At 40.3% G+C, this 26,879-nt stretch overlaps 1 protein-coding gene across 1 annotated transcript in view; it reads left to right on the top strand.

Annotated features, from left to right (window-relative positions):
- The first annotated feature begins 1,778 nt into the window (after nucleotides 1-1,778).
- CDH7 (cadherin 7) overlaps nucleotides 1,779-26,879 on the top strand; it is a 126,710-nt gene continuing 101,609 nt past the window's right edge. The window contains exon 1 of the mRNA XM_068993594.1: nucleotides 1,779-1,988. Within this exon, the coding sequence (XP_068849695.1) occupies nucleotides 1,779-1,988 (210 nt within the window). The remainder of the gene's footprint in view (nucleotides 1,989-26,879) is intronic.

The following is a 26,879-nucleotide window of genomic DNA, read 5'->3' as shown; positions in this document are numbered from 1 at the left end:
AATTTCAAAACTTTATTGCAGTATCTTAATAGGAATATGTTCATTTGACTAGAGCTTCAAGTCCATGCAACATGTTTTTTCAGTTGTGTGGACTATTTCAACACGTTTAATACAGTTCACCTTCCTTCTGCTATATATGACATGTTCTGTAAGCAATTTGACTGTCAGAAATCATCTGATGATTAGCAGACATTTCTGTTATAGGAGAGAAGGGAGAAAGATGGAAAAGTTGGCACAGAGAGTATTTTCTGCTTTGATAATGAGATATCTTGTGGCTTCATGTTGTTAAGACTATTTTTCTCCTCTCAAAAATTGAAAGCAAATCTTATTTGCCTTAATTATCCTATTGTTGATTTATTTATAGTTGCCAAATGAATTCATAACCCAAAGTGCAACAGTGATTTAAGTGAGCACTTGGTCATAAATTCTCATTCCTCTGTGTTTTGGGGTGTGTTGGCAAGTTGGCATTGTAAACTGATTATCTCTTGCATAATCAGAATTTGGTAATGAAATAACGAGACCTGAGGATAAAAGATTTTTGCTGCTGCTAAGACACCTCTTAGGTGTGTGGAACCGAGAATCAGTCTCACATATAGAGTCAAATTTGCTCACCCCTCTGATGATAAATATAATTCAATCCTGTCATTGTTGACAGAGAAAGGCCCTACTATGCACAAACAGTGCTGCAAGGGTTCAGTAAATATTTGTAAAGCTGCAAATACCTTCAGTGCAGTAGAATAACCAAACACGCTCCACAGCATACATGACGATAAGTTTGAAGGGTAGAAATTGGAAACCACTGAGCTTTTCAGCTGATCACAATCAAATCAGAACACATCAAAACAGCTGGTGTTCAGTGGTTTACAATCAATCAACCGGTTTTGAAGCATCTCATACTACTTTCTCTTTGCAGTTTCACAGGAGAGATTTAAACTAGCATATGTCCTTTCCATTTGGTTAAATCCCTGCTTTGAGCTGCTTGGCTTTCATATTCTAATACCAACAAATGAAACTGTGATAGAAAAGGACAAAAAAAAAAAAAAAAAAAAACACCTAGCATTGAAATGATTTTTTTCTTAACCAATTGGTTGCTCCATTTGTATTAAATAAACCATATGCTCCCAATGAGAATGCCTTAGAAGAGCGAGGAAAATTTTAAGGTTGTATTATGGAATCAGGATAATTCTGCATCAGCAGTATTTATGTTATTTGTGAATATGGCTACAGCTTTTGCAGTTTTCTATTTTAAGTTTATCCTCATATTTTAATGATAGTGCAGATAATGATATCTTGGACGATCCAAGAGTGTGTTAGTACCAACAAAGATCTACTGTAGAGCCCAGGGCAGCCTGGGTGGGAGTGGAGTTTTGGGGGGAGAATGGATACATGTGTGTGTTTGGCTGAGTCCCTTCACTGATCATCTGAAACTACCACAACCCCATTAATTGGCCGCACTCCAATGCAAAACGTTTTTGGTATTAAAAACAAAGTAAAAAAAAAGAGAATGAGTTAGTAAGTGCAAGTTAAAAGGTATTTCTGTGTTTCGCTTTCTGACACCAGCTCTTCTCTTTGTTCTGGTAGGTACCTATTACACCATTCTTGGGCGAAGGTTATTCAGCACTTGTGACCTCTCCCCTTCGAACTCTCTACAAATTATTGTCTCTGCACTCCCAGCTGACACCCTGCCGGAGGCAAGAGCTACTAAGCCAACTGGAACTGTGCCTTCTCTCTTGTCAAGGTTTTTTTCTTACACAGGAAAAAGAAAGAAAAAAAAAAAGATGAAGTTGGGCAAAGTGGAGTTCTGCCATTTTCTTCAGCTGATCGCGCTTTTCCTGTGTTTTTCGGGGATGAGTCAAGCGGAGCTCTCAAGGTCCGGATCAAAGCCCTATTTCCAATCAGGGAGGTCGCGCACGAAGCGCAGCTGGGTGTGGAATCAGTTCTTCGTGCTGGAGGAGTACATGGGTTCAGACCCGCTCTATGTAGGAAAGGTAGGGTATTTGGCTTTTCCAAGTCACAAACGATTCTTGTGAATGTCTGTGGTTGAATGGAGAACGGCTACTTTTTCTTTGGAGATTAGAAACACAAAGCTGTCATGAGGTTTCTGGCATTGGTTAGCCACGCTGGCACAGTTATCCAGGTGTTACTCATCCCGTGAAGCCACAGTTCAGGGAGTGATGCTTTATTCCAAGATACAGGCGAGACTCGTACTCACGCCTCGTTTAGCATGATGGTGGCATGTTAGTAAAGCTGTCGTTTCCAAAATGAGAGCAGGAATGCTTACTCAACAGCAGTCCCCAACGTTTTTGGTGCTTGGAACCGGTTTCGTGGAAGACAGCTTTTCCTCCCGACAAGGATGAGGGACATGGTTAGGGGATGATTCAAGGGCATTACACTTATTGTCTGCTCTATTTCTCATCTAACCTGCCACTGATTTGACAGGATGTACTGGTCCATGGTGCAGAGGCCGGGGACCCCTGCACTAATGAATGAAGACTGGTGGGTTCTATGAGCCAATAGATTTTTGAGATTTTTTCCTGGGAGTTAACAAGGCTAATAATGCTTATACTAACTTGAGGCTTATGTATCCTGTTCTGATACTTGGCAGTTGAAAATGGCAAAAGTGTAATTATGGGGACTGTTGTTTCTAAATCAGGAGCGGTTCAAATCTACGTTTCTAAGTAGTGATTTTGTTTTAATGGACTATTAAAATTTCCTTTTTAAAATTAACATTTTCGTTAAAAATGAGCGTGAACAGAGGTCCACGAGAAGTGATGTTAGATGAATGGTGGGCAGTTTGGGGTGTATTTATTTGGCGGCCAAGTGGTCCCCAAGGGGAGGTTCTTTACCACTGCCTCTTTCTGTCTGCATGTTTGGGTAGCGGTTTCCGTTCGAGCACCTTCTGAATTGAAGGGAGCACTTCAGGGCACGTGGCTTTTCCCCATCCTGGTACCATGTTCCCAGTTCCTAGCTGGATGCAGGTCTGGCTGTGTGCACGTCTGTGAAGATGTCCTGAGATTTTCAACTTTGTGCTGAGCCCTGGTGAAGGGTTTCTATAAGTAGAATGTGTTTGCAAGACATCTATACATCTGCATGTCTGCTCTTTGTCAGTTTTATGCATCTATTCCTGGTAAAGTGAAGCTCAGCACACTGATGAATTTATCCCTGAGTGTATTTTCAACTGTGAATGATTGAAGGAGAATCTTCGGTATTTGTTTCAGGGGTCATTGTTTCATTTGAATAGACCTTGAGTAAGAGTGAAAAATATGTTTTTGTTGGTAGTTGTCTACCTAAGCCAAGATGATCTTTATTATGTTTATCTTCTTACTTTTCCTTAAATGCCTCTACATTGTACAAATACTGATGCTGTGTTGTAACAAAGGAGTTCAGATATGTTGAAGATTTCTAGGGACATGGATTAGGAAACTGTCTAGCCTATCATAGCATGTTGCTGTCCTGACGAAAGATGGGCATGCACGTGTGCTAAGCTGCTTCAGTCGTGTCCAACTCTTTGAGACCCTAGGGACTGTAGCCTGCCAGGCTCCTCCGTCCATGGGATTCTTTAGGTGAGAATCCTGGAGCAGGTTGCTGTCTCCTCCTCCAGGGGATCATCACGACCCAGAGATCAAACGCATGTGTCTTGTGTCTCCTGCATTGGTAGGTGCGTTCTTTATCACTAGTGCCACCTGGGACGCCCAAGAAAGGATGTGCACAAGTTTGTGTGTGTGTGTGTGTGTGTGCGCACATATGTGTATTTTCAGAGCCCGTCTGCTTTTATCAGTAGCACCATCATTTATACTTACTATGTACTAAATCTTTCCATCTCTCTTATTTTCTTGTAAATCAAGTGAAAGCATTAACCTTCTGCAATGTTAGTGACCTCGACTCTAGCTCATAATTTCATTCATTTTTAATGAACATTTGAGAAATTCATCAAATTTGGTTGAATGGATAGGGCTATAATAATTCATAAATATTTCATAAAGGGCCAGTGAAAAGTGAAAGTGTTAGTAGCTCAGTCATGTCCAACTATTGGTGACCCCATGGACTATAGCTCGCGTGGCTCCTCTCTCCATGGAATTCTCCAGGCAAGAATACTGGAGTGGGTAGCCATGCCCTTCTCCAAGTGATTTTCCCAACCCAGGGATCAAACCAGGTCTCCTGCATTGCAGGCAGATTGTTTACTGTCTGAGCCACCAGGAAAGTCCAAAGGATCAGTAGTTATTCATTATTATTATAGTAGTTACTACCACTATCAGTAGTTATCAGTAGTGAAAGTGAAAGTCACTCAGTTGTGTCCCACTCTTTGCGACCCCACGGACTCTATAGTCCATGGACTTCTCCAGGCCAGAATACTGGAGTGGGTAGCCTTTCCCTTCTCTAAGGGATCTTCCCAACCCAGGGATCGAACCCAGGTCCTCCGGCATTGCAGGTAGATTCTTTACCAGCTGAGCCACAAGGGAAACCCAGTAGAAATCACACTTTTGCACAAATGTTAAATTTTCTAAACATGACTAAAATATTCCCACTAATTTGGTTTTAAATGGAGTTGCTTGAGTGAGATTGACATTTGGAAATCAAGATAATTTAAAATTTAAAAAAAAAACCCTCATGTTTTAATTTTTATAAACTTCACCATAACAATTCAGACTGCTTCTATCAAGATAATCCATGTTAAGTCAGTTTCAAGTTATGAAGGCATGTCTCTAGGTTACTTAAGTTCCAAACACATGCAAAAGTACCGGGCAATGCCATTGTTATTTTTCTATTAATAAGAGAAATTGTGTGGTTCCTTGATTAGGTAGCAAATGTCCTGTGCTTTCCTTTCAGTTAATTAGAGACAATCGTCTAGCAGACTTTATGTGGCAGGAAACAAGTTTGTGCTTATCTCTTGAAGGCTGTGTATTGGGAGTTCAATAGAGCTCTTCATAGTAAAATGTTCAGGGTGGAAATAGGTTTGAAAAAACACTTAACTGATTAAAATACAGAAAAAGGGCAATAAAACAATTTGAGATGGAGATAAATTTATAGAGAAGAGAGACAAATGAAAGGCTTTAAAACGTGCATTTTACATTTGCTTGAGAGAAGGGGGTAGAGAACGTGTGAATACTTGAGACTTTTTGTCTGAGAAAATAAAATGAGTCTTTTTAGGTTGGTGTCCTGAATGGGCAGAGTTAAAGGAAAATTTTGACCTCAGTAGAGTTTTTATCACTTGGATGTGTACAGTAGATATATATACTGTTTTCATTTTTTTCCTTTTTTTTTTTCCTACCTTGAGGGAGGCTATGACCAGAGTTTTCAAAGACAGAATAGAAAGTTCTAGATTAATATGCAGAAGTATAGATAGGCAGATAGTGCATTTCACAAATGCATATTTAACGTATGCTGGTTAGATGGCTACACTTTAAGTCTTCCTGAGAAAATTGAGCTGTTTAGGTAATTTGGAAAATGTAAATGGTGACCTTGCTAAACTTGATAGCTTAATTTAATCGCAAAATGAATATGTATTGTATGCATCAAATTGACTTCAGTCTTACTGCTGACTCGGGCATTTCCTACTAGTTGTATGACTTAGGTTAAGTTGCCTAATATTACTAAATTATAGTTTCCTCATCTTTAAAATAGGAATAATGATATCTGTAAGTCAAGTTTTTTTGTTTTTTTTTGTTTGTTTGTTTTTACTGAGAAATAATGAGATAAAATATTTGGAACATTAATCTAGACATTATATTTATCTATTTCACTACATATTAATTATAAATTAACCAGGTTGTGGATAATCTGTTGTGTTATGTGTCCAGTTATATGTGTTATAGTTGTGATCCTTCAGATGAAAGACATTATTTTATGTATTAAATAGTATTGCAATTAATTATAGGAATGGTCCATATTGGATGTACTTGGCGATACATGTCATGTATAGGATTAGATTATGGCATACATATGTGGGTGAATGATTCAGACCTTAAACACGTGGACTTCAAATGTCAGATCACATCTAAAATTTTTTTACCTTCAAAGTTGAAGACCATGTTTATGGCTGATGCCCAACAAGATCAGCTAAATTAGTCTACAGTTACATAAAATTTGGTCTTTAAGGTAGGACACTGAAGTCACAAGATGGCTATCACCTTTTATTTTAGCCAATTTCCTGAGTTTGATAACTCAAGACGAAAGGGACCAGGAGTTGAAAGGGACCAGGAGCTCCTCCAGATCCTCTGCAAGAGGCCTCCAAGACACACTTCTAGGCTGAGTTAGAATCTGACCTTTATTGTGAGCATCTCACTGTTTTCTTGTGATCAAATTGACAAGCCGCTGAGTCTTATGAAAGGAGTCATTACTCTGATGGAGCTCTTTTTGTAAGTTAAAGTATAATTGATGTATTTGTTCTCTGTCGTGTCTGACTCTTTGCCACCCCCATGGACTGTAGCCTGCCAGGCTCCTTTGTCCATGAAATTTTCCAGGCTAGGATACTGAAGTGGGTTGCCATTTCCTTCTCCAGGGAAATCTTCCCGACCCAGGGATTGTACCCATGTCTCCTGGATTGGGAGATGGGTTCTTTACCACTGGCATCACCTGGGATGCCCCATAGTTGACATACTACATTGTGTTACTTTCAGGTATACTACATAATGATTCCACATTTGTATAAATTGAGGAATGATGACCACAGTACACCTAGTTGACATCCGTCAATCTACATAGTTACAAATTCTTCTTTTGTGTGTTGAGAACTTTCGAGGTCCACTGTCTTCCCAACTTTCAAATGTACATTACAATATTATTAACCAGAGTCACTGTGCTGTATGGAGCTCCGTTTTAAAGAATAGTAAGTAGTACACCTTTCCTTAAGAGGAGTATTTTTTTGGCTGTGCAGCAAGGCACATGGGATCTTAGTTTCCCCTGCAGTCAAAGTGCAGAGTCTTAACCACTAGACCTCCAGGGAGGTCCCCAAGAGTATTTCTTAATTACAACTGTGTCTGCTTCTTGTCCTTTCATGGGAAGGATGAAGTAGAGATGCCCTTCTTTTCTCTTCTTCCTGTGAATTTACATCACCCTGACCTGGCTCTTTGAAGTGTGTGTGAAGTAGCTGTGTCTAGCCATCTGATCGCATCACACTGCAGTTTTCTAGTCCCGTCTTTTCCTCACCTTGGCATTTCTCGCTTAACATCCCCTAACCATCTGACAAAAAAAAATTTGTCTGCAAAACCACTGAGACCGAGTCTCAGGTATTAAGTGTTTTTCGTCTCCGCTCAATGTAATGGGCTGCCAGGCGTTCGCTTTCCTCTGGGCCATCACTTTCACTGAAATGTGTGTTTCGTGCTTCTTCCTCAGTCTGCTTCTCAAGCTGTTAACATCACTCTTACCTTTTCTGCTGCTCCCCTTTCATTCCCCCTCATTCAGGGAGAATTTATGCCTCTTACCCTAGTCAGAATCAAAGACATAGGAATGTAGTATGGGATTCACTCTGCTCTCAATTTCACCTGGCTTGGAAGCATTGCTGAGCATCTTTGATGCATTTAATTACACCTTACAGCCATATCTCTCACTGAAAGATTTCTCGGGCTCCTGATCCCTGAAGCTCTGCTCACTGTTCCAGAAAGGAAACTTTCCTCCTGAAGGGAGGTTGTGTTACAAATCAGATTCCTTCATGGGGGTAAGTTTATATGAGATACACAAAAATAAAATAATCCCAAATATTAAGAACTTAGGGAAGAACACGTAAGTTCACTTGGGTGTTTCCATAACACCTTATTGAAAGACCCGAATGAACTTTTTGGCTAACCTAGTATATCATGGTAAAAATTACATTTTGTAGATTTCAGAGGGAGAATAGCAAAAGCATCCTCTAAATATGTAGATTACCTGAAATTGGTTTCCATCTTAAAATAAAACAAATAGTTTGTCCTGCGTATGCATAGGAAACCGATTTTCATGACATTTTTATAACCAGAGTGAGTTGTGAAGACCCGGATTTTTATCTTCTCGTTACTTCGCTGGTAGAAATGTGGAGCTCCTGGTGGCTTCAGAAGAAATTTGGACGTGGATAAGCTCTGTGGGATGCAAATAAGTTCCGTCTCTTAGAAATATTTTTTGGCAGTTATTTTTAGCTCTTATAAAACTCTGGTATAACTATAAAGTAGTAAATGTGTTTTCTCCACATAAAATCAACAACCCGAAGTGTTTGTGTGTTCTTTGAAAACCATAATGAAAATGATATATATCAGATTTTGCTACTAAAATGCAGAAACGTACCATTAATTCAGTTTAATATTGCTTATTTTCTCTTCAAAGTTATCTTAGGTTAGAAATGAAGGTTGTAATTAGCTACCAAGTAGTTTACAGGTGAGACTACACAGCTAGAAGTTGGAGGATAGGGACCTGCAGTTATAAACCCAATTATAGTCAAACTTGGGCTTCCCAGATGGCTCAGTGGTAAAGAATCCACCTGCTGATGCAGGCGATGCAGGAGGCGCAGGTTCGATCCTTGAGTCGAGAATATCCCCTGGAGGACGAAATGGCAACCCCCTCCAGTATTCTTGCCTGGAGAATTCCATCGACAGAGGAGCCTGGCAGGCTACAGTCCATGGGGTCACAAAGAGTTGGACACAACTGAGTGACGGAATACACACACACACTCAAACTAGATAGTATAGATTGGCTCTACATTTTCATTTTTATGTTGATAGTTTATGTTGATCAAGATCATTTAAAATGCTGTCTTCTTCAACGTGTGTGTTTGTACACCCTTGTCACCCATTTGGTGAGAGTAGGAGCAAAAATTATGAAAAGCTCAATTCAGTGTATGATAGTTGGGTTTTTATATTGATGTTGAATTTCTAAATGCAAAGACAAAATTCCAGCTAAAAGGATGATATTGAGCTTTTCTATAGAAAAGTGTAACTGACCAACTGTATATGCCATGCTCACTGATACACAGTCAGTCTCTGGGACTCACCAAGATAAATGATACAATTAGATAAGCACAGGCCAGGGACTGAAGCTTTGCTGGTTTAAGCATACATGGATGAGTGCTAGCGTGGGAGGAATTTAATCCTAATCGTTTCATCTGATTTATATTGATTATCTGTCATAGTGATCATGATTACTGGAGAGAAACAATAGTTTGTAGAACTATGCTTAACATCTCTGGCGTGCTGGGCAGCCTGTCATGTGTTTTCTTTCTTCCCTTCCTTCTCTTCTTTAAATACTTTTTAAGTACCTGCTCTATGTTAGGTACTGTGCTAGAAAAAAGAGTTAAAAATAAAGCCTCTCCATCCTAACATTGCCTGGTTGATAAACCAAGCAGGTAACAGGTGGCAATAGAAAGGAGTCAGTTCCACAGCTGATCTGTAGCTGCAGAGGTGGGTAACCAGAGGCACAGATTCATGGATCCGTGAACAAAGGCTTGCACGAGGATACCTGGAAACATTCTGATTTCACGATTCAGTCTCCAAATCAGAGGGGAGAAAAAAGGAATTATCTCCTTAGAAAGTAGGACAGAATCTTCTAAAACTATATTGGGGGAAGCTTTATATAGTGGAAAGACCAGTAAGCAGAAACCCTGGGTTATACTGTCAAGTCCCTCATTATTTTGAACAGTGCTCTAGGATGCATACATTTCAGTCTGCTCATCTGTCAAATAGAGATCAACTAGGTAAAAATTTGAAACCATCTTGAAGTCATTTCAGACTTACACATAGGTTGTAAAGTAGGACCCAGCTTCTCCGAATGACAGTATCATACATGACTAATGGCTACACCTATTGGGCTTCCCTGATGGCTCAGCAGGTAAAGAATCTGCCAGCAGTGCAGGAGACACAGGAGATGTGGGTTTGACCCCTGGGTTGGGAAGGTCCCCTGGAGAAGGGAATGGCTACCCACTCCAGTATACTAGCCTAGATAATTCCATGGACAGAGGAGCTTGGCAGGGTACAGTGCACGAGGTCCTAAAGAGGTGCACACGACTGAGTCCCTGAGCTTGCATGCCTGCAGTGACTATACCTATTATTTAAACTAGGAAGTTAACATGGCTGCAGTACTCTTGACTTATCAGCAGGTCATATTCAGAATTTTCCAGCTGCTACAGTCGAGTGACTTTTCTGGTAGAAGCCAATCCTGTATCGTATCTTGCATTTGTCTTGTCTCTTCAGTCTGTCGTCCTTGACTAGCGATTTGGTAGAGTCTCTCACAGTCGGGGTTAGTACATGTTTCTTCCTAAGGTAGGCATGTCAGGAGATGTAGTGTGGGCAGGAATGCCACAGAAACGGTATGGTGCCCTGCTCATTGCTGCTTCTCAGGAGACACAGGCTGCTAACAGGGCTCATTCTTACAGATACTGACTTTGATCTCTTAGTCAAGGTGGTGCCTGCCACGTGCTTCTACTGAAAAAAAAAAAAAAAAATCTGAAAGTTTTGAAATCTTGAAGGAGGTATAGAACTACCTAAGCTGCCATTATGGATTAGGATAAATGTTACTGGTGATTTGAGGGATATGCACTAAATGGTTCATTAAAGTCCATCGTCCATTTTTAGGATGGGGTTGTGGGTTTATCTGAGACGTGGATGAAATTTAAATCTAAAATGCTGTCAGGTAATAGCCATACTTTTATGTAGTAATTGATCTTATTTCTCAAAAGCACATCAATTTAGGATGTCTCGGAGAAATTGATTTTGTTTTTTTTTTTTATTCCGAAGCATGTGAGACTGCTCTCTGGTGTCAAGATTCCAAGAAGATGTCTACTAATCTATATTTAAATAAGAGCTTTCTTCCTCATTGCTTACAAAATATAAACTGTTTTATACTGTAGAGTGTGCCACAAGTGTTTAACCCTCATGATTATAAATAAAACATTGCTTTGGAAAATAATAGGTATAGTTGGCTAAGGGTAAAAGAGAAAGCAACTGAATGTCTTAAATTTTAATATATTCATAAGAGAGCTGAGGTCTAAACAATGAATGGTGTTCTGTTTAATGTTGGAAAAGATTTAGTAATGATTTCTCCTAATGATTCTTCATAGAGCCAATAACATTTCTGATTCATATTCAGTACTGATTAAATCTTCAGAAAGGCCTTGAACTCAGGGTTCTTATATTGGAGATGAGGTAATAGATGCACTTGGAAGTACAATAAGTAGAGTAAGGGAGCAATCATTAGAGTTACAATTCAGAAGTGTTAGAGGGCCAGTCTGGAAAGTAAATTTCTGGAAATATATTGTTTTACTTCTATGAAAATAATTTTGTTTTCCTTCAAAGTATCAGATTTACTTGCAATACTATCAAGGTCTTTTGGGATGTTTTGCAAACTTTTTCCTTTAAAAGGGCATATATTCAACAGAATAGATACATTTATGTGGACTCTCAAATTATTAATATTACATGCAATTTCCTAAATTTCACTAAATCTTGAAACTGACCATTGGATAACAGGACATGATAATTAACAGAGACATTAAAATGGTATTTAGCTGGGACACAGAAGTATTAGAAATGAACCCTGGAACAGAAATTTCCAAAATAGAGTATGGAAAATTAATGAACTGTTGAGAGGCCAGAAAGAAAATATTTTGGACTTTTATTCAATTAAAAATAAACTCATGTGTAAAGAATTCTAGTTTTTGGTATATGAAATACACAATACACTCAAGGAGTTTTAACTGATAAAAGTGCAGCTTCAAACAAGTGGGGAAACCATTAGCCCATCCCTGAAGGGGTTATATAGACATTAGGAGTGTTTGTAGATGGTTGGCTGTACACTGCCGTACTCCATTGAGCTGGTGGGAAAAGATGGAGCAATAGGGTCAAGCATCAACTTAGCCTACTTTTGTACATCATGGCTTTTGTTGTTCAGCCTCTCAGTAGTGTCCAGCTCTTTCCAAACCCATGGACTGCAACGCGCCAGTCTTCCCTGTCCTTCACTATCTCCCAGAGTTTGCTCACATTCATTTATCTTGAGTTGATGATGCCATCCAACCATCTCACTGTTCTGTCACCCCCTTCTCCTCCTGCCCTCGACTTTTAGCAGCATTAGGTTTTTTTCCAGTGAATCAACTGTGCTTGAGGTGTCCAAAATATTGGAACTTCAGCTTCAGCATCAGTCCTTCCATGGCTCAACATTCAACATAAGAGAATGTCCAAATTCATTTCAGCAAATAACAGTTAGGGAAATGGAACTGGCCAGGAAAATACTTGTGTCGACCTCAACCAGTCTTAAATCTTCTCAGACCAAAAGCCTGAGGATTTTCATCTCTCCTGTCACCACACAAATAACATAGTGTCCAAGAGATGTGGACTCTTACACAAAACTGGGGAAACAGACTCTTGGAGGGCACAAACAAAACCATGTGAGTACCAGGACCCAGGAGAAAGGAGCAGTGACCCCATAGTAGACTGACCCAGACTTAGTTGTGAGTGTCCAGGAGTCTCTAGAGGAGGTGTGGGTTGGAGGTGGCCTGCTGCTGGATCGGGGGCACCCAGTGTGGCATTTGATGCACAGGACCTTTTGAAGGAGGTCACCATTATCTTCATTACCTCCACCATAGTTTGGTCTCAGGTCAAACAAGAGGGAAGGAACAGAGCCCTGCCCATCAACAGAACTGGATTAAAGATTTACTGAGCATGGCCCTGCCCATCACAGTTCAGTTCAGTTCAGTCGCTCAGTCGTGTCTGACTCTTTGTGACCCCAAGATCCTTTTTCCGCCACATTCAGTCTCTCCCATCAGGAAGCTTCCATAAGCCTCTTATCCTTATCCCTCAGAGGGCAGACAGAATGAAAACCACAATCACAGAAAATGAATCAAGCTAATCACGTGGACCATAGCCTTCTCCAACTCAGTGAAACTTTGAGCCATGCCGTGTACGGCCACCCAAGATGGATGGATGGGTCACGGTGGAGAGTTCTGACAAAACGTGATCCACTGGAGAAGGGAATGGCAAACCACTTCAGTATTCTTGCCTTGAGAACCCCATGAACAGTATGAAAAGGCCAAAACCATAGGACACTGAAAGATGAACTCCCCAGGTCGGTAGGTACCTGAAATGCTACTGGAGAAGAGTGAGAAAATACCTCCAGAAAGAGTGGAGAGGCAGAGCCAAAGCAACAGCAACGCTGAGTTGTGGATGTGACTGTTGATGGAAGTAAAGTCGCATGCTGTAAGGAGCAATTTTACATAGGAACCTGGAACGTTAGATCCATGAATCAAGGTTAATGACAAGTGGTCAAACAGGAAATGGCAAGAGTGAACATTGACATTTTAGAAATCAGTGAACTAAATTAGACTGGAATGGGCGAATTTAATTCAGATGACCATTATGTCTTCTACTGTGGGCAAGGATCCCTTAGAAGAAATGGAATAGCCATCATGGTCAACCAGAGAGTCTGAAATGCAGTACTTGGATGCAGTCTTACAAGTGACAGAATGATCTCTGTTTGTTTCCAAGGCAAACCATTCAATATCATGGAAATCCAAGTCTATGCCCAACCAGTAATGCTGAAGAAGCTGAAATTAAATAGTTCTATGAAGACCTACAAGATCTTCTAGAAATAACACCCAAAAAAGATGTAATTTTCATCATAGGGAACTGGAATTCAAAAGTAGGAAGTCAAGAAACACCTGGAGTAACAGGCAAATTTGCCCTTGGAGTACACAATGAAGCAAAGGCAAAGGCTAGCAGAGATTTGACAAGAGAATGCACTGGTCATTGCAAACACCCTCTTCCAACAACACAAGAGAAGACTCTACACATGGACATCACCAGATGGTCAATACCAAAATCAGATTGATTCTATTCTTTGCAGCTAAAGATGGAGAAGCTCTATACAGTCAGCAAAAACAGGACTGGGAGCTGACTGTGGTTCAGAACATGAACTCCTTACTGCCAAATTCAGACTTAAATTGAAGAAAGTAGGGAAAACCACTAGACCATTCAGTTATGACCTAAATCAAATCCCTTATGACTATACAGTGGAAGTGAGAAATAGATTCAAGGGATTAGATCTGATAGAGTGCCTGATGAACTGTCGACGGAGGTTCGTGACATTGTACAGAAGGCAGTGAGCAAGACAGCCCCAAGAAAAAGAAATGCAAAAGGCAAAATGGTTGTGAGGAGCCCTTACTAATAGCTGAGAAAAAGAGAGACGTGAAAGGAAAAGGAGAAAAGGAAAGATATACCCATTTGAATGCAGAGTTCCAAAGAATAGCAAGGAGAGATAAGAAAGCCTTCCTCAGTGACCAGTGCAAAGAAATAGAGGAAAACAATAAAATGGGAAAGACTAGAGTTCTCTTCAAGAAAATTAGAGATACCAAGGGAACATTTCATGCAAAGATGGGGTTGATGAAGGACAGAAATTGTATGGACCTAACAGAAGCAGACTCTTGAGAGTTCCTTGGACTGCAAGGAGATCCAACCAGTCCATTCTGAAGGAGATCAGCCCTGGGATTTCTTTGGAAGGAATGATGCTAAAGCTGAAACTCCAGTACTTTGGCCACCTCATGCGAAGAGTTAACTCATTGGAAAAGACTTTGATGTTGGGGGGGGATTGGGGGCAGGAGGAGAAGGGGATGACAGAGGATGCGATGGCTGGATGGCATCACTGACTCAATGGATATGAGTCTGAGTGAACTGCCGGAGTTGGTAATGGACAGGGAGGCCTGGCGTGCTGCGATTCATGGGGTCGCAGAGTCGGACATGACTGATCAACTGAACTGAACAGAAGCAGAGATGTTAAGAAGAGGTGGCAGGAATACACAGGAGAATTATTCAAAAAAGGACTTAATGACCCAGATAACCACGATGGTGTGATCAATCACCTAGAGCCAGACATCCTGGAATGTGAAGTCAAGTGGGCATTGGAAAGTATCACCACTAACAAAGCTAGTGGAGGTGATAGAATTCCAGTTGGGCTATTTCAAATCCTAAAAGATGATGCTGTGAAAATGCTGCACTCAGTATGCCATCAAATCTGGCAAAGTCAGCAGTGGCCACAGGACTGGAGAAGATCAGTTTTCATTCCAGTCCCAAAGAAGGGCAATGCCAAAGAATATTCACATTACCTCACAATTGCACTTATCTCTCATGCCAGCAAAATAATGCTCAAAATTCTTCTAGCCAGGCTTCAACAGTACATGAACTGTGAACTTCCAGATGTTCAAGTTGGATTTAGAAAAGACAGAGGAACCAGAGATCAAATTGCCAACATCCATTGGATCATTGAAAAAGCAAGAGAGTTTCAGAAAAACATATATTCCTGCTTTATTGGCTACCCCAAAGTCTTTGACTGCATGGATCACAACAAACTGTGGAAAATTCTTCAAGAGATGGGAATAGACCACCTTACCTGCCTCCTGAGAAATCTGTATGCAGATGAAGAAGCAACAGCTAGAACCCGACATAGAACAAGAGAATGGTTCCAAATGGGGAAAAGAGTACGTCAAGGCAGTACATTGTCTCCCTGCTTCTTTAACTTTTATGTGAAGTACATCATGAGAAATGCTGGGATGGATGAAGCACAAGCTGGAATCAAGATAGCTAGGAGAAATATCGGTAACCTCAGATACGCAGATGACACTGTCCTTATGGCGGAAATCAAAGAACTGAAAAGTTTCTTGATGAAAGTTAAAGAGGAGAGTGAAAGAGCTGGCTAAAAACTCAACATTCAGAAAAGTAAGATCATGGTACATGATCTCATCACTCCATGGCAAATAGGTGGAGAAACAAGGGAAACAGTGACAGACTTTATTTTGGGGCTCCAAAATCACTGCAGATGGTGATTGCAGCCGTGAAATGAATAGACGCTTGCTCCTTGGAAGAAAAGCTATGACCAACCTAGACAGCATATTGAAAAGCAGAGAAATTGTTTTGCTGACAAAGGTCTGTCTAGTCAAAGATATGGTTTTTCCAGTAGTCATGTTTGGATGTGAGATTTGGACTATAAAGAAAGCTGAACACCGAAGAGTTTATGCTTTTGAACTGTGCTGTTGGAGAAGACTCTCAAGAATCCCTTAGACTGCAAGGAGATCAAACCAGTCGATCCTAAAGGAAATCAGTTGTGAATGTTCATTGGAAGGACTGATGCTGAAGCTTCAAAACTTTGGCCACCTGATGTGAAGAACTGACTCATTTGAAAAGTCCCTGAAGCTGGGAAAGATTGAAGGCAGAAGGAGAAGGGGAAACAAAGGCTGGATGGCATCGACTTGATGGATATGAGTTTGAGCAAGCTCCAGCCATTGGTGATGAAAATGGAGTCCGTGGAGTCGCAAATAGTTGGACACGACTGAGTGAACTGAAGAGATGTGGGGGGGAAATCCAAGAGAGTATAAGGAGGCCATCTTCATTTCTCGTTCAGCTCGAATTCTGTCTGCTGTGAGATAAATGCAGAAGAGTGATTTCTCAAGATGGGGCTATGTCACAGGAATGGTAATTACTATAACCAAAATGATTAACATCATTCCAGCAAGTTTTGTGTGTAAACAGTGCACAATTATCTGATAAGAATGCTTCCCTTAGGATATTTACTTATCTTCTTAGTTAAACTGCTGACATGTTTTAAGGTATTTAACTGAAAACACACAATCAGGATTTGGACAACACATACATAATGCTTAACAGATGCAAGTTTGAAAGATTTGTGATGATCACTGGTGGAATTAGTCAAACCAGGCTTAAATTAGATTTTTCTGATTTGTGAGTCTTTTAAGGGTCCACATTGGAGCAGAATCTTCGTGCAGTGTAAAAGATTACACATTCGATTCTCTGAAGTGAAGACATGAAAAAGTCGGCATTTTCTTTTTGATAACATATCTGAGAAACTCAGGTTTGTATTTCATACACTCTCCCCTTGCCACAGTTTATGTAATTTTCTCAACTGAATCCTAACAGCTGAATTTAGATGGCTAACTGATTTTGCTTATTCTGCAGAAGCAGATAATAGTGAGCTCAAGTCAATGGGATTCAATGTATGATAATTATGTCTAAGAAAAGTGAAGATGAGATGGTTGGATGGCATCACCCACTCAATGGACATGAGTTTGAACAAACTGAGGAGATAGTGAAGGACAGAGAAGCCTGGGATTTTGCAGTTCATGGGGTTGCAAAGAGTCAGACATGGCTTAGTGACTGAACCACAAAGAAAAGTGAAGTTGAAATAGTTAAAGATGATTAACCATCAATAGTTAAGGAAACAGATGAGAAATAATCAGATGACTATAGAACATTGAGAGAGCTTATTTGTGATGCTGAAATCACACATGTGCTGCATCTAGAAACACAGAGCCTTGTCTAAAATGAAAGTAACTTGAATTGTGGAGTAGATACGCAACCTTGGAAAAGTGCTTTTTACAAAGATTTATGTCAAATGATGGGATAGTATTGTAAAGCTTGACATGGAAAGTAAAAATACAAGCCTTATTACAAAGGGTAGGTGTCTTGTTGGCTAATCATTGTAGCACCTGCACATAGACTTCTGGCTGTGACACAACAGCTGTGTTTGTGAATTTGGGAGAGTGGTTGTGGAGTGCAATGACCTGAAACAGGACTGTTTTTTCCATTGATTAGATCATTCGTTGGAAATGTGAGTACAGTTGATGATGGCGAAAACACACAAATGAGTGAGGATTAAGGGTTAGTGTCAGAGGAAGAAGTGCGTTTTGTTTCAGATCCAATTAAGATTTCACAGTGGGATTTATGATTAAAAGCAAAAGGGACTGATGTTCACATGACTAGTATCACATTGTGTGTGTGTGTATGTGTATTTTTTTTTTTTTTTTCCAGTGCTACTCTCTTCACACTGTCTATGGCTTTTGACTTGTGTCTAAGTTTGATTTCTCTGTAAACTCTGGGCACACTGATCAAGCTAGTTTTTCACACCACTCTATTTTTAACCTCATATCTAGAGTTAAAGAATGTATAGGAGAAATAGAAACTTAAAATGGGGGAAGGAGTTTAAGCAACTCCAGAGGCTTCAACAATCATGCAGTAGCTCTTTTTATTATTATTTCAAGCAATGCCTGTGGAACCCTGTACCAAGGTTACAGGATAAAAATCTCTGGAACGGACCAAGCCCCATAGCAACTGTTGTCATGGGCAGGATTAAACCTCAATAATTTACAACTGATCCAGTCAGTGAAAAAGAGAAAAACCAAGATTTTTGTTCCCCTTACTATGAATTGTGTCATAATACAAGACATGATTGCATTACCCACTGGGTTGGCCAAAAAGTTCTATCGAGTTTTCATACGATGTTAAGGATAAATGCAAATGAACCTTTGGCCATCCGAATGTTATTTTTGTTGTTGTTTTTATTAGCATTATTATCTCTTGAAGAAAATAGGAAAAAAATTAGGGTTTGGACTAATAGATGTGATCAATAATGTAATTAGTGAATATGCTAAAAGGAAGCTGTAGTAAAACTGCATGCTAACTAGGAAAGCCAAAATCAATTTCTCCAAATACTGTTTTCCTCAGGTAAAAGTGGTAAATGAGGGGCCTGTTCGCTCTTCTTCAGTACACACTGAAAGCTTCCTGCACATTCCACTGGTATTTGCTTTCTCTTACTTGTCCCTTCAAGTCTTTCAGCGTTCTGCTCTCATTTTAAAAGTTAAAGTAGGCTTTTTCTTAAATATTTTGTTTGTATTCTAACAGAATATTTACTGACAATGTCATTCTAAACTTTGGATAAATACTGCCTGTATAACTATAGAGTATCACACACTGTTCCAATCAGTTCAGGGGCACGTTTAGGGCAGGGTTAAGAAATCTGAGAACTCTGGCCTAAGCAGGTCTCCAGGCTGAGCGCCTGTTGCGTCCGTAACCCATCTCACAGCTGTGAGGCCTGGACGTGGCGTTTTCCACATGTTTCTGACTCTGGAGCATCCCAAGAGTGCACAATTTCCTCAGGGCTGTGTTGGGAGAGTCTAAAGCTACTGCTGTTTCTGAGTTATTTCAAGGATACAGGCTAGTCCACTGGGAACACATGGGGCACAGGAGATAGACCTGGATTTGACTGATAGTTACCCCACCGTGATGAGCCCAAATCACAGACTTGACCTTCCCTAGAATTCCTGTGATGGCCACAGCCCTGTTTTAAAGTCTGCCATAAACTCGGCTGAAGCAAATCGATAAAGCGAAAAGGAATGGAGGAAGGAGGTAGGTTATTTTGGGCTTTCTTAAATGTTCAGTGCAAAAGAGAACAGGAAGATTTCAGTTGGCTGCCTGGTAAGAAACATGCAGAGAATAAAAGGGAATGGGAATAGAGCTGCCATATGACCCAACCATCCCACTGGTGGGCATACACACTGAGGAAACCAGATTCGAAAGAGGCATATGTACCCCAATGCTCATTGCAATATTGTTTACAATAGCCAGGACCTGGAAGCAACCTACATGTTTCATAAGGAAGTTGTGGAACATAGATGCAATGGAATTATTACTCAGCCGTGAAAAGGAACACATCTGAATCAGTCCTATTGAGGTGGATTAAACCGCAGCCTGTTATACAGAGTGAAGTAGTCAGAAAGAGAAAGACAAATTACTGTATATTAATGCGTATATATGGAATGTAGGAAGACGGTAATGAGGATCCAACATGCAGGGCAGCAAAGGAGACAAAGATGTAAAGAACAGACTTTTGGACTCAATAAGAGAAGGTGAGGTTGGGATGATTTGAGAGACTGGCATTGAAACATGTGTATTACCATATGTAAAATAGATGACCACTGCAAGTGCCATGCATGCAGCAGGGAACCCAAAGTCAGTGTTCTGGGACAACCCAGAGGGATAGAGTGGGGATGGAGGAGGGAGGGGGGTTCAGGGTGGGGGCACACATGTATCCCTGTGACTGATTCATGTAGACGTATGACAAAAACCATCACAATATTATAAAGTAGTAATCTTCCGATTAAAATTTAGAAACAGGAAACAGGGATTAGGTCCCATAAATAAGGGCTTTAGAAAAGGAAGCTTTTGTTCTGTTCTGTTTTGTTTTCCCAGGGAATTGGAAATTATGTGACAGTTTTCATGCTCTCCTTAGGGAATATTACCTAATACAAATGGTAGTGAATCGGCACATTATGGCAGTGCATCTGGAGGAAGTTTAGCCTCGTTAGTTATTAAATCCTAACAGATTCATAAATCAAGGAGATGCGAACGTGAACCTCACCATCACTGCTTGGGAATTGTATCACCCCTCAGCATCTGCAGAGGATTGGTTCTAGAATCTCCCTCCCCCCTTCCTGAGGATTCCAAATCTGAGGGTGCTCAAGTCCCTTACATAAAATGGCCTAGTACAGTTGGCCTTCCTTATCTGTGGATTTCAAAGCTGCCTGAATCCCTGGGGATGTGAGAGCTGTGGATTCAGAGGGTCACCTGTACACAGCTTCTATCAACTTAATCTCTGTAAAATGGGTTTAATAATTTGTGTGCTTATTTGCTCAGTCGTGTCCTACTCTTTGTGACCCCATGCACGGTAGCCTGCCAGGCTCCTCCGTCCAGGGGATTCTCCAGGCAAGTATACTGGAGTGGGTTGCTATTTCCTCCTTCAGGGGATGTTCCTGACCCAGGGATTGAACCCATGTCTCCTGTGTCTCCCGGATTGCAGGTGTATTCTTTACCTGCTGAACCACTGGGGTTTATTAATAGGTCTTATGTAATACAGTCATTGGACTGAAGGTAACCTACGTCGAGCACTTCATCTTTGCCACATAGGAAGCACTCATGAAGGGTTAGCTGTTAATAGTGATCCAGATTTTTACTTTGTAGTCCATTTCTGTGATTGACCTGCATCAGGTGTCATAGTTTGAAAGTAACCTGTAGTCGAAGGAGTAATTCAAGCAAGACCCCTCACGTTGGCCCACTTTGTGACCACAGACAAGTCCTTTGAGTGTCCTTTCCTGGTGTGCTCCTCTGTCACGAACGGATGCTTCTTGCCAGATCTCCACCGAGCTGGGGTCAGGACTTCCAACAGATGAAATGCTTTGAAATGTGTTAAATGCTAAACAACAGTTATTTTTTGATGGGAAAAGCAGTTGTGAGTTACATTTATAAAATGTTAGGAGCAACTTGCAGCACATATTCATTTTTGGTCATTAGTGATGAAGAATGCTTGGACAGTGTCTTTTGATTGTCATTGATGAGTCATACTTGATATATATCCTAAAAACACTTCCAGGATTTGGCTGCTGTTTAAATTTTACATATTCAGAATCAAATCAGATTTAAATTTCATAGGACAGCTTTTCAAACCACAGATTTGAAGAAATGGCAGGACACACACACAAGATTGTTTTATTCTCAAATACTTTCCAAAGGGCAGGACACACACACAAACACACACACACATATACATACACAATTGTTTTATTCTCAAATACTTCCCAAAGGGCAGGACACACACACACACACAAACACACACATGATTGTTTTTTTCTCAAACACTTTCAAAAGCGCAGGACACACACACACGATTGTTTTGTTCTCAAATACTTTCCAAAACTAGAAAGCTAATGACATCTTTGAGAATTTCCCAGGAGGCAAGAGATTCCAGTGCTATTAGGATTTTACTGAAGAAAAGTGATGCTTAATGGAAGTAGATAAAGCTTGTTAATCTCTCAGTTAATTTTCTTTCTTTCCTTTTTTTTTTTTTTTTTTAAGATTACGTCTTTAGTCTGAGGTTTGGCTCAAGCCTCCCATTAAGGTTTACCCAACCTACAGTTCATTAAGTTCTGAATTCAGAAATGGAGTTTGATTAATTTGATTTTGTTCCAAATACAAGTAGCATTTAAGCACCTCTAGCTTATGTGTTGAGAATTAATACTGTTTGCCTAACATTTTTGGAGTAGTGAAATTCTGATATTTTGAGGGAGGAGAGGGGATTAAATGTATTGATATAATTTGATATTTGGAGAAACTGGTATTTTTGGTATGTGTGTGTCATTGGAAAGATAAATCAGGAGAAACTATCTTGTATTTCTGATGGGCTCACACACAGATGGAGGGACACAGAGGTTACATGTTGATAAGTATTGCTGGTCTTCTAGGAATTGCCACTGGAGAGGAATCAGTTCAGGTAGGCAGGTGTTCTTATAGTATAATTAAAGTCCGAGGGAAAAAGAGGACCAGAGGTTATTTTCCTTCTTTTAAAAATATAAAAGGCAAGATACTGAAATAAATCATACAAAAGGTATGTGGTGCAGAGGAAGAGGGGCTTCTTGATATGCAATTCTATAATATCAGTTCAGTTCAGTCCCTTAGTCGTGTCCAACTCTTTGAGACCCCATGAATCACAGCATGCCAGGCCTCCCTGTCCATCACCAACTCCTGGAGTTCACTCAGACTCAAGTCCATAGAGTCGTGATGCCATCCAGTCATCTCATCCTCTGTCGTCCCCTTCTCCTCCTGCCCTCAATCCCTCCCAGCATCAGAGTCTTTTCCAATGAGTCAGCTCTTCGCATGGAGTGGCCAAAGTACTGGAGTTTCAGCTTTAGCATCATTCCTTCCAAAGAATACCCAGGACTGATCTTTAGGTTGGACTGGTTGGATCTCCTTGCAGTCCAAGGGACTCTCAAGAGTCTTCAACACCACAGTTCAAAAGCAGCAACTCTCCCATCCATACATGACCACTGGAAAAACCGTAGCCTTGACTAGATGGACCTTTGTTGACAAAGAAATGTCTCTGCTTTTTAATACGCTATCTAAGTTGGTTATAACTTTCCTTCCAAGGAGTAAGTGTCTTTGAATTTTATGGCTGCAATCACAGTCTGCTGTGATTTTGGAACCCAGAAAAATAAAGTCTGCCACTGTTTTCCACTGTTTCCCCATCTGTTTCCCATGAAGTGATGGGACCGGATGCCATGATCTTTGTTTTCAGAATGTTGAGCTTTAAGCCAACTTTTTACTCTCCTCTTTCCCTTTCATCAAGAGCCTCTTTAGTTCCTCTTCACTTGATGCCATAAGGGTGGTGTCATCTGCATATCTGAGGTTATTGATAATTCTACAATATAGAGCTGAAGAAATGCTTCTGTCACTAAGTATCTCTTCACAAATGAAAATAACCAAATCAATTATCTATATCCAAATGAAAGCCACATGAGTTTAAGGGCAAGCTATACATATGAGAAGGAAATGGCAACCCACTCCAGTGTTCTTGCCTGGAGAATCCCAGGGACAGCGGAGCCTGGTGGACTGCCTTCTATGGGGTCGCACAGAGTCAGACACAACTGAAGCAACTTAGCAGCAGCATATATATGAACATGAAACCCCTCAAGATTTCTAGATAAAATGAATGTCAAACTCACCCAGAAGCTCATAGGAGGCTTATTATAAAGTCTATGATGGGGCTTGTCTTGAGGTGAAAAGAGAAAAACTAAAACACTCTCTAGCTTGGAGCAAATCTATCCTTCCAAAGAGAGGTACCTAGTAGAGTGGAGAGAATACATATTCTGGCTTCATAGACTTCACTACAGTTTGATCCTGTAACTTAGGAGTAATCTTTTGCCTTTTTCCCCTGTTATATGATGTGAGAATGCTAATATGAATTCATACCCTGCTCCCACAGACCACCAAAGCATAACTAAATATTATTCAACCTAGAAATGTATATAAAATATGGTACATAAGTATACCATAGTCTTATGTTAAAAAAAAAAGTGTACATAAGGATATTATGAGTACTGCTTTGTTGGTGGTATAACCATGTCTGCATAGAGAATCTAAATTTTCTCATAGTTTTGCTTTTGATCATATCTCAATGGAAGGTGTCATTAGTCACTTAGTGATTTTAATCTGTATGTTTCTGGGAGTCAGTGACTTTTCCTTTGTATTTACGTCATGCTGAGCTACAGCAAAATGCTAAGCATTCTTAAGTGTCTACCATTATTATTTTTTTTATCAAGAGCTGGTTCCATGCTGATTCAGAAACTTACATCCTGAACTCAGAACATGATGGATTAAGTTACAAGACCCAAATAGGAAAAATTGCGTAAAGAAATTGGTGCATTTTTATTCCCAGTGATACATGCCATCCTTCATATTTTTCTGCCATCAGAACTTGCACGAATGAGAATGAACCACTGCTTTAAATTTTGTGCCCTGTGCACCTCACCCTTACAAAGGCTCTTCCTCTCAGGGAAACACAAGATCAAGATTAGCACTTGCCTCAACTGAGAGTGCGTTTGTCTTTAGATTTTATGTCCTCAGTAGTCTCTCTTCTGGGCTTCCCTGATAGCTCAGTTGGTAAAAAATCCTCCTGCAATGCCAGAGATCCTGGTTCAATTCCTGGGTCAGGAAGATCCCCTGGAGAAATGATAGGCTACCCACTCCAGTGTTCTTGGGCTTCCCTTGGGGCTCAGCTGGTAAAGAATCCACCTGCAGTGTTGGAGACCTGGGTTTGACCCCTGGGTTGGGAAGATCCTCTGGAGAAGGGATAGGCTACCCACTCTAGTATTCTGGCCTGGAGAATTCCTTGGACGGTATATTCGATGAGTTAGACAGGACTGCACAACTTTTCAGTCTTGCCTCTAGTCTTGGCCTTTTGGCAGATAAAACAATATCGTTTTCCTTCCCAAGTCTCTGACCCTGATCCAGCTGTATTGGGTTGGCCAAACAGTTCTTTCGGGTTTTTTATAAGATCTTATAGAAAAAAAAACTGGAACAAACTTCTTGGCCGATGCAGTGCTAGTTATGGTTCTCCATTTGAGTCACACATAGACCTCACCAGTGCTTTTTGCAAATCAGTGGGGCTAGAAAATAGAGAGAAGTAACTGGAGAAGGAAATGGCAGCCCACTCTAGTATTCTTGCCTGGAGAATCCCAGGGACAGAGGAGCGTGGTGGGCTGCCATCTGTGGGGTCGCACAGAATCAGACACGACTGAAGTGACTTAGCAGCAGCAGCAGCAGCAGCAACTGCCCCAAATGGAGATAGAATGGGAGGAATTGACAATCTCTTCAGTGTTTTAGAGGACCATCTGCCAAACTTGAGTTTAATTCTGTCTTATGGTGACATCATTGTCATTTTCTTAGAGTATCAATTCTGAATGCTCAGGTTGGTGGTGCTCAGAACCCTTTGCTTAGATTGGCCTTGCTCACCCTTTCATTTGGTTAGCTGTTTCAGATGTACTAAATTTTATGTCAGCCACAGTTAGTAGATAATAAAAAGTCATTGAGAAAAGAAACATTGATTTACATAAGAAATCAGGTGAACAATATTTACATTTTTCTCTAAAATGCCATGAATGTAATCTGACCATACATATACATTTCATGAAAATACACACAAATCTGCATTTAATAACTATTTTATACTATAAGCATTTTATATACTTGAACGTGGATTCTTGGTACAAATTTAGAGCTTTTTAACTTAAGAAAAAATACAGTTGATCCTTTAGATATTTTAGAAGGTTGTGTTTTCAGAAGGGATTGCAAAACAGCATATGTGTGATTCAGGTCCTTTTAATTTTTACCTTTCCCTGTCCTGTCCTCTCTCTCTCTCCCTTACCATTCCTCTGTCACATTTCAGTATCTGTCTGTCACTTAAGAGAGAGAGGTACTGTCATAAAAAGGGCAAACAACCTTGGTACCTACGGACCCTAGTGGTTGATTTCTGCTCATAGGTACAAGTGAAATATAAGGATGATGAAAGTGTTAAAATGGAGCAAAATTTTCCATTGATGGGTGGTTATGTATGGGTAGTTGATTTTCAGTACTTATTGTAATTATGTTCTGCAAAGTTGCCATGGACACTGAATGAGCAAATACCGAACCATTGATCTTGGGGGAACATACAGAGTTAGGTTCTTCTGAGCCTATGTCATTTCCATCAGGTGGTCAGCATATAGCCTTGTTTTGTATGTGTTTCTGTTTAAAAACACCTTACTTTATATATAATAAATAACTTTTATGTGATATATATGAAGATATATAGTTGATCATTAACATTGAACTCACAGACAGCAGGTCTAACAGGAGTTAGCTGACACTCATATTTTTTCCCCTAAAGCACATCACAGCCCTCTTGTCCCTATGAACAGTAGCTCGCACTTCAGCACGGCACTTGGGGACCACTTTAAAATAGCAAAAACACCAATAGAAAGTACAAACATACGCACAAAAAAAGTGACACTAAAGAGACAATAAGATAAACATTTATTTACATTATAAGGGCTGAAACGAAAGCCAGGGTGTCTAACCTTAGATGGGAATGGGGAAACTGGGAGATTCAAACTTTTTGCTGCTTGGCTCATGCCCACAAATGACTACAAACGAATAAATGGCCAGCAGTTGGCAAATTCATGATGAATCCGTGGCTACAGAATCAGGAATAACAAAGTTTAACTGTATCTACGCTAGCAAAGATGTAGAAATTCTGAGCAGCGCCAATTTGGGAGTAGGGAGAATGACTGAAACTGAAGAGGGAACGAGGCACCAAGAGTAGATTGAAGCTTCTGTCCTCTGGAGGGACCCTGGGGAGAGCAAATAACTGAAAACAGAGCGTGACAGATGCTGACAGATTGTCTAGAGATAAATGCAGAAGGGCATGGATATAGAGTGTCCATAGAGGGGTTGTAAGTTTTTAAAGAGTGGTCAGCTTCACTGACAGTGGTATTTTTACAGAGTCCAGAGGGAGATAGAGACTTTACCAACCTGGGAAAAGTAAATCCAAGCAGAGGAAACAACAAAAGACAGACAGGAGTCATATTTTGGACCACAGTGAGTGGGCACTTGAACGTCCAATTACTAGGCAACTAATCTCCTTAAATAAACAAACCAGGGGGAAAGTAAATTAATGATGTTGAAGGTAAACTAACAGTAGGATCATGACAAAGCAAGGACAGCAATAGTTGAAAACTCTGAAAAGCTCCAAATGTCACAGATGATAAAGCATCCTCTCTG

The sequence above is a fragment of the Capricornis sumatraensis genome, chromosome 21 (assembly GCF_032405125.1).
Source record: "Capricornis sumatraensis isolate serow.1 chromosome 21, serow.2, whole genome shotgun sequence".
In the NCBI taxonomy this organism is placed as follows: domain Eukaryota; kingdom Metazoa; phylum Chordata; class Mammalia; order Artiodactyla; family Bovidae; genus Capricornis; species Capricornis sumatraensis.
This window is presented reverse-complemented; position numbering and strand designations above follow the sequence as displayed.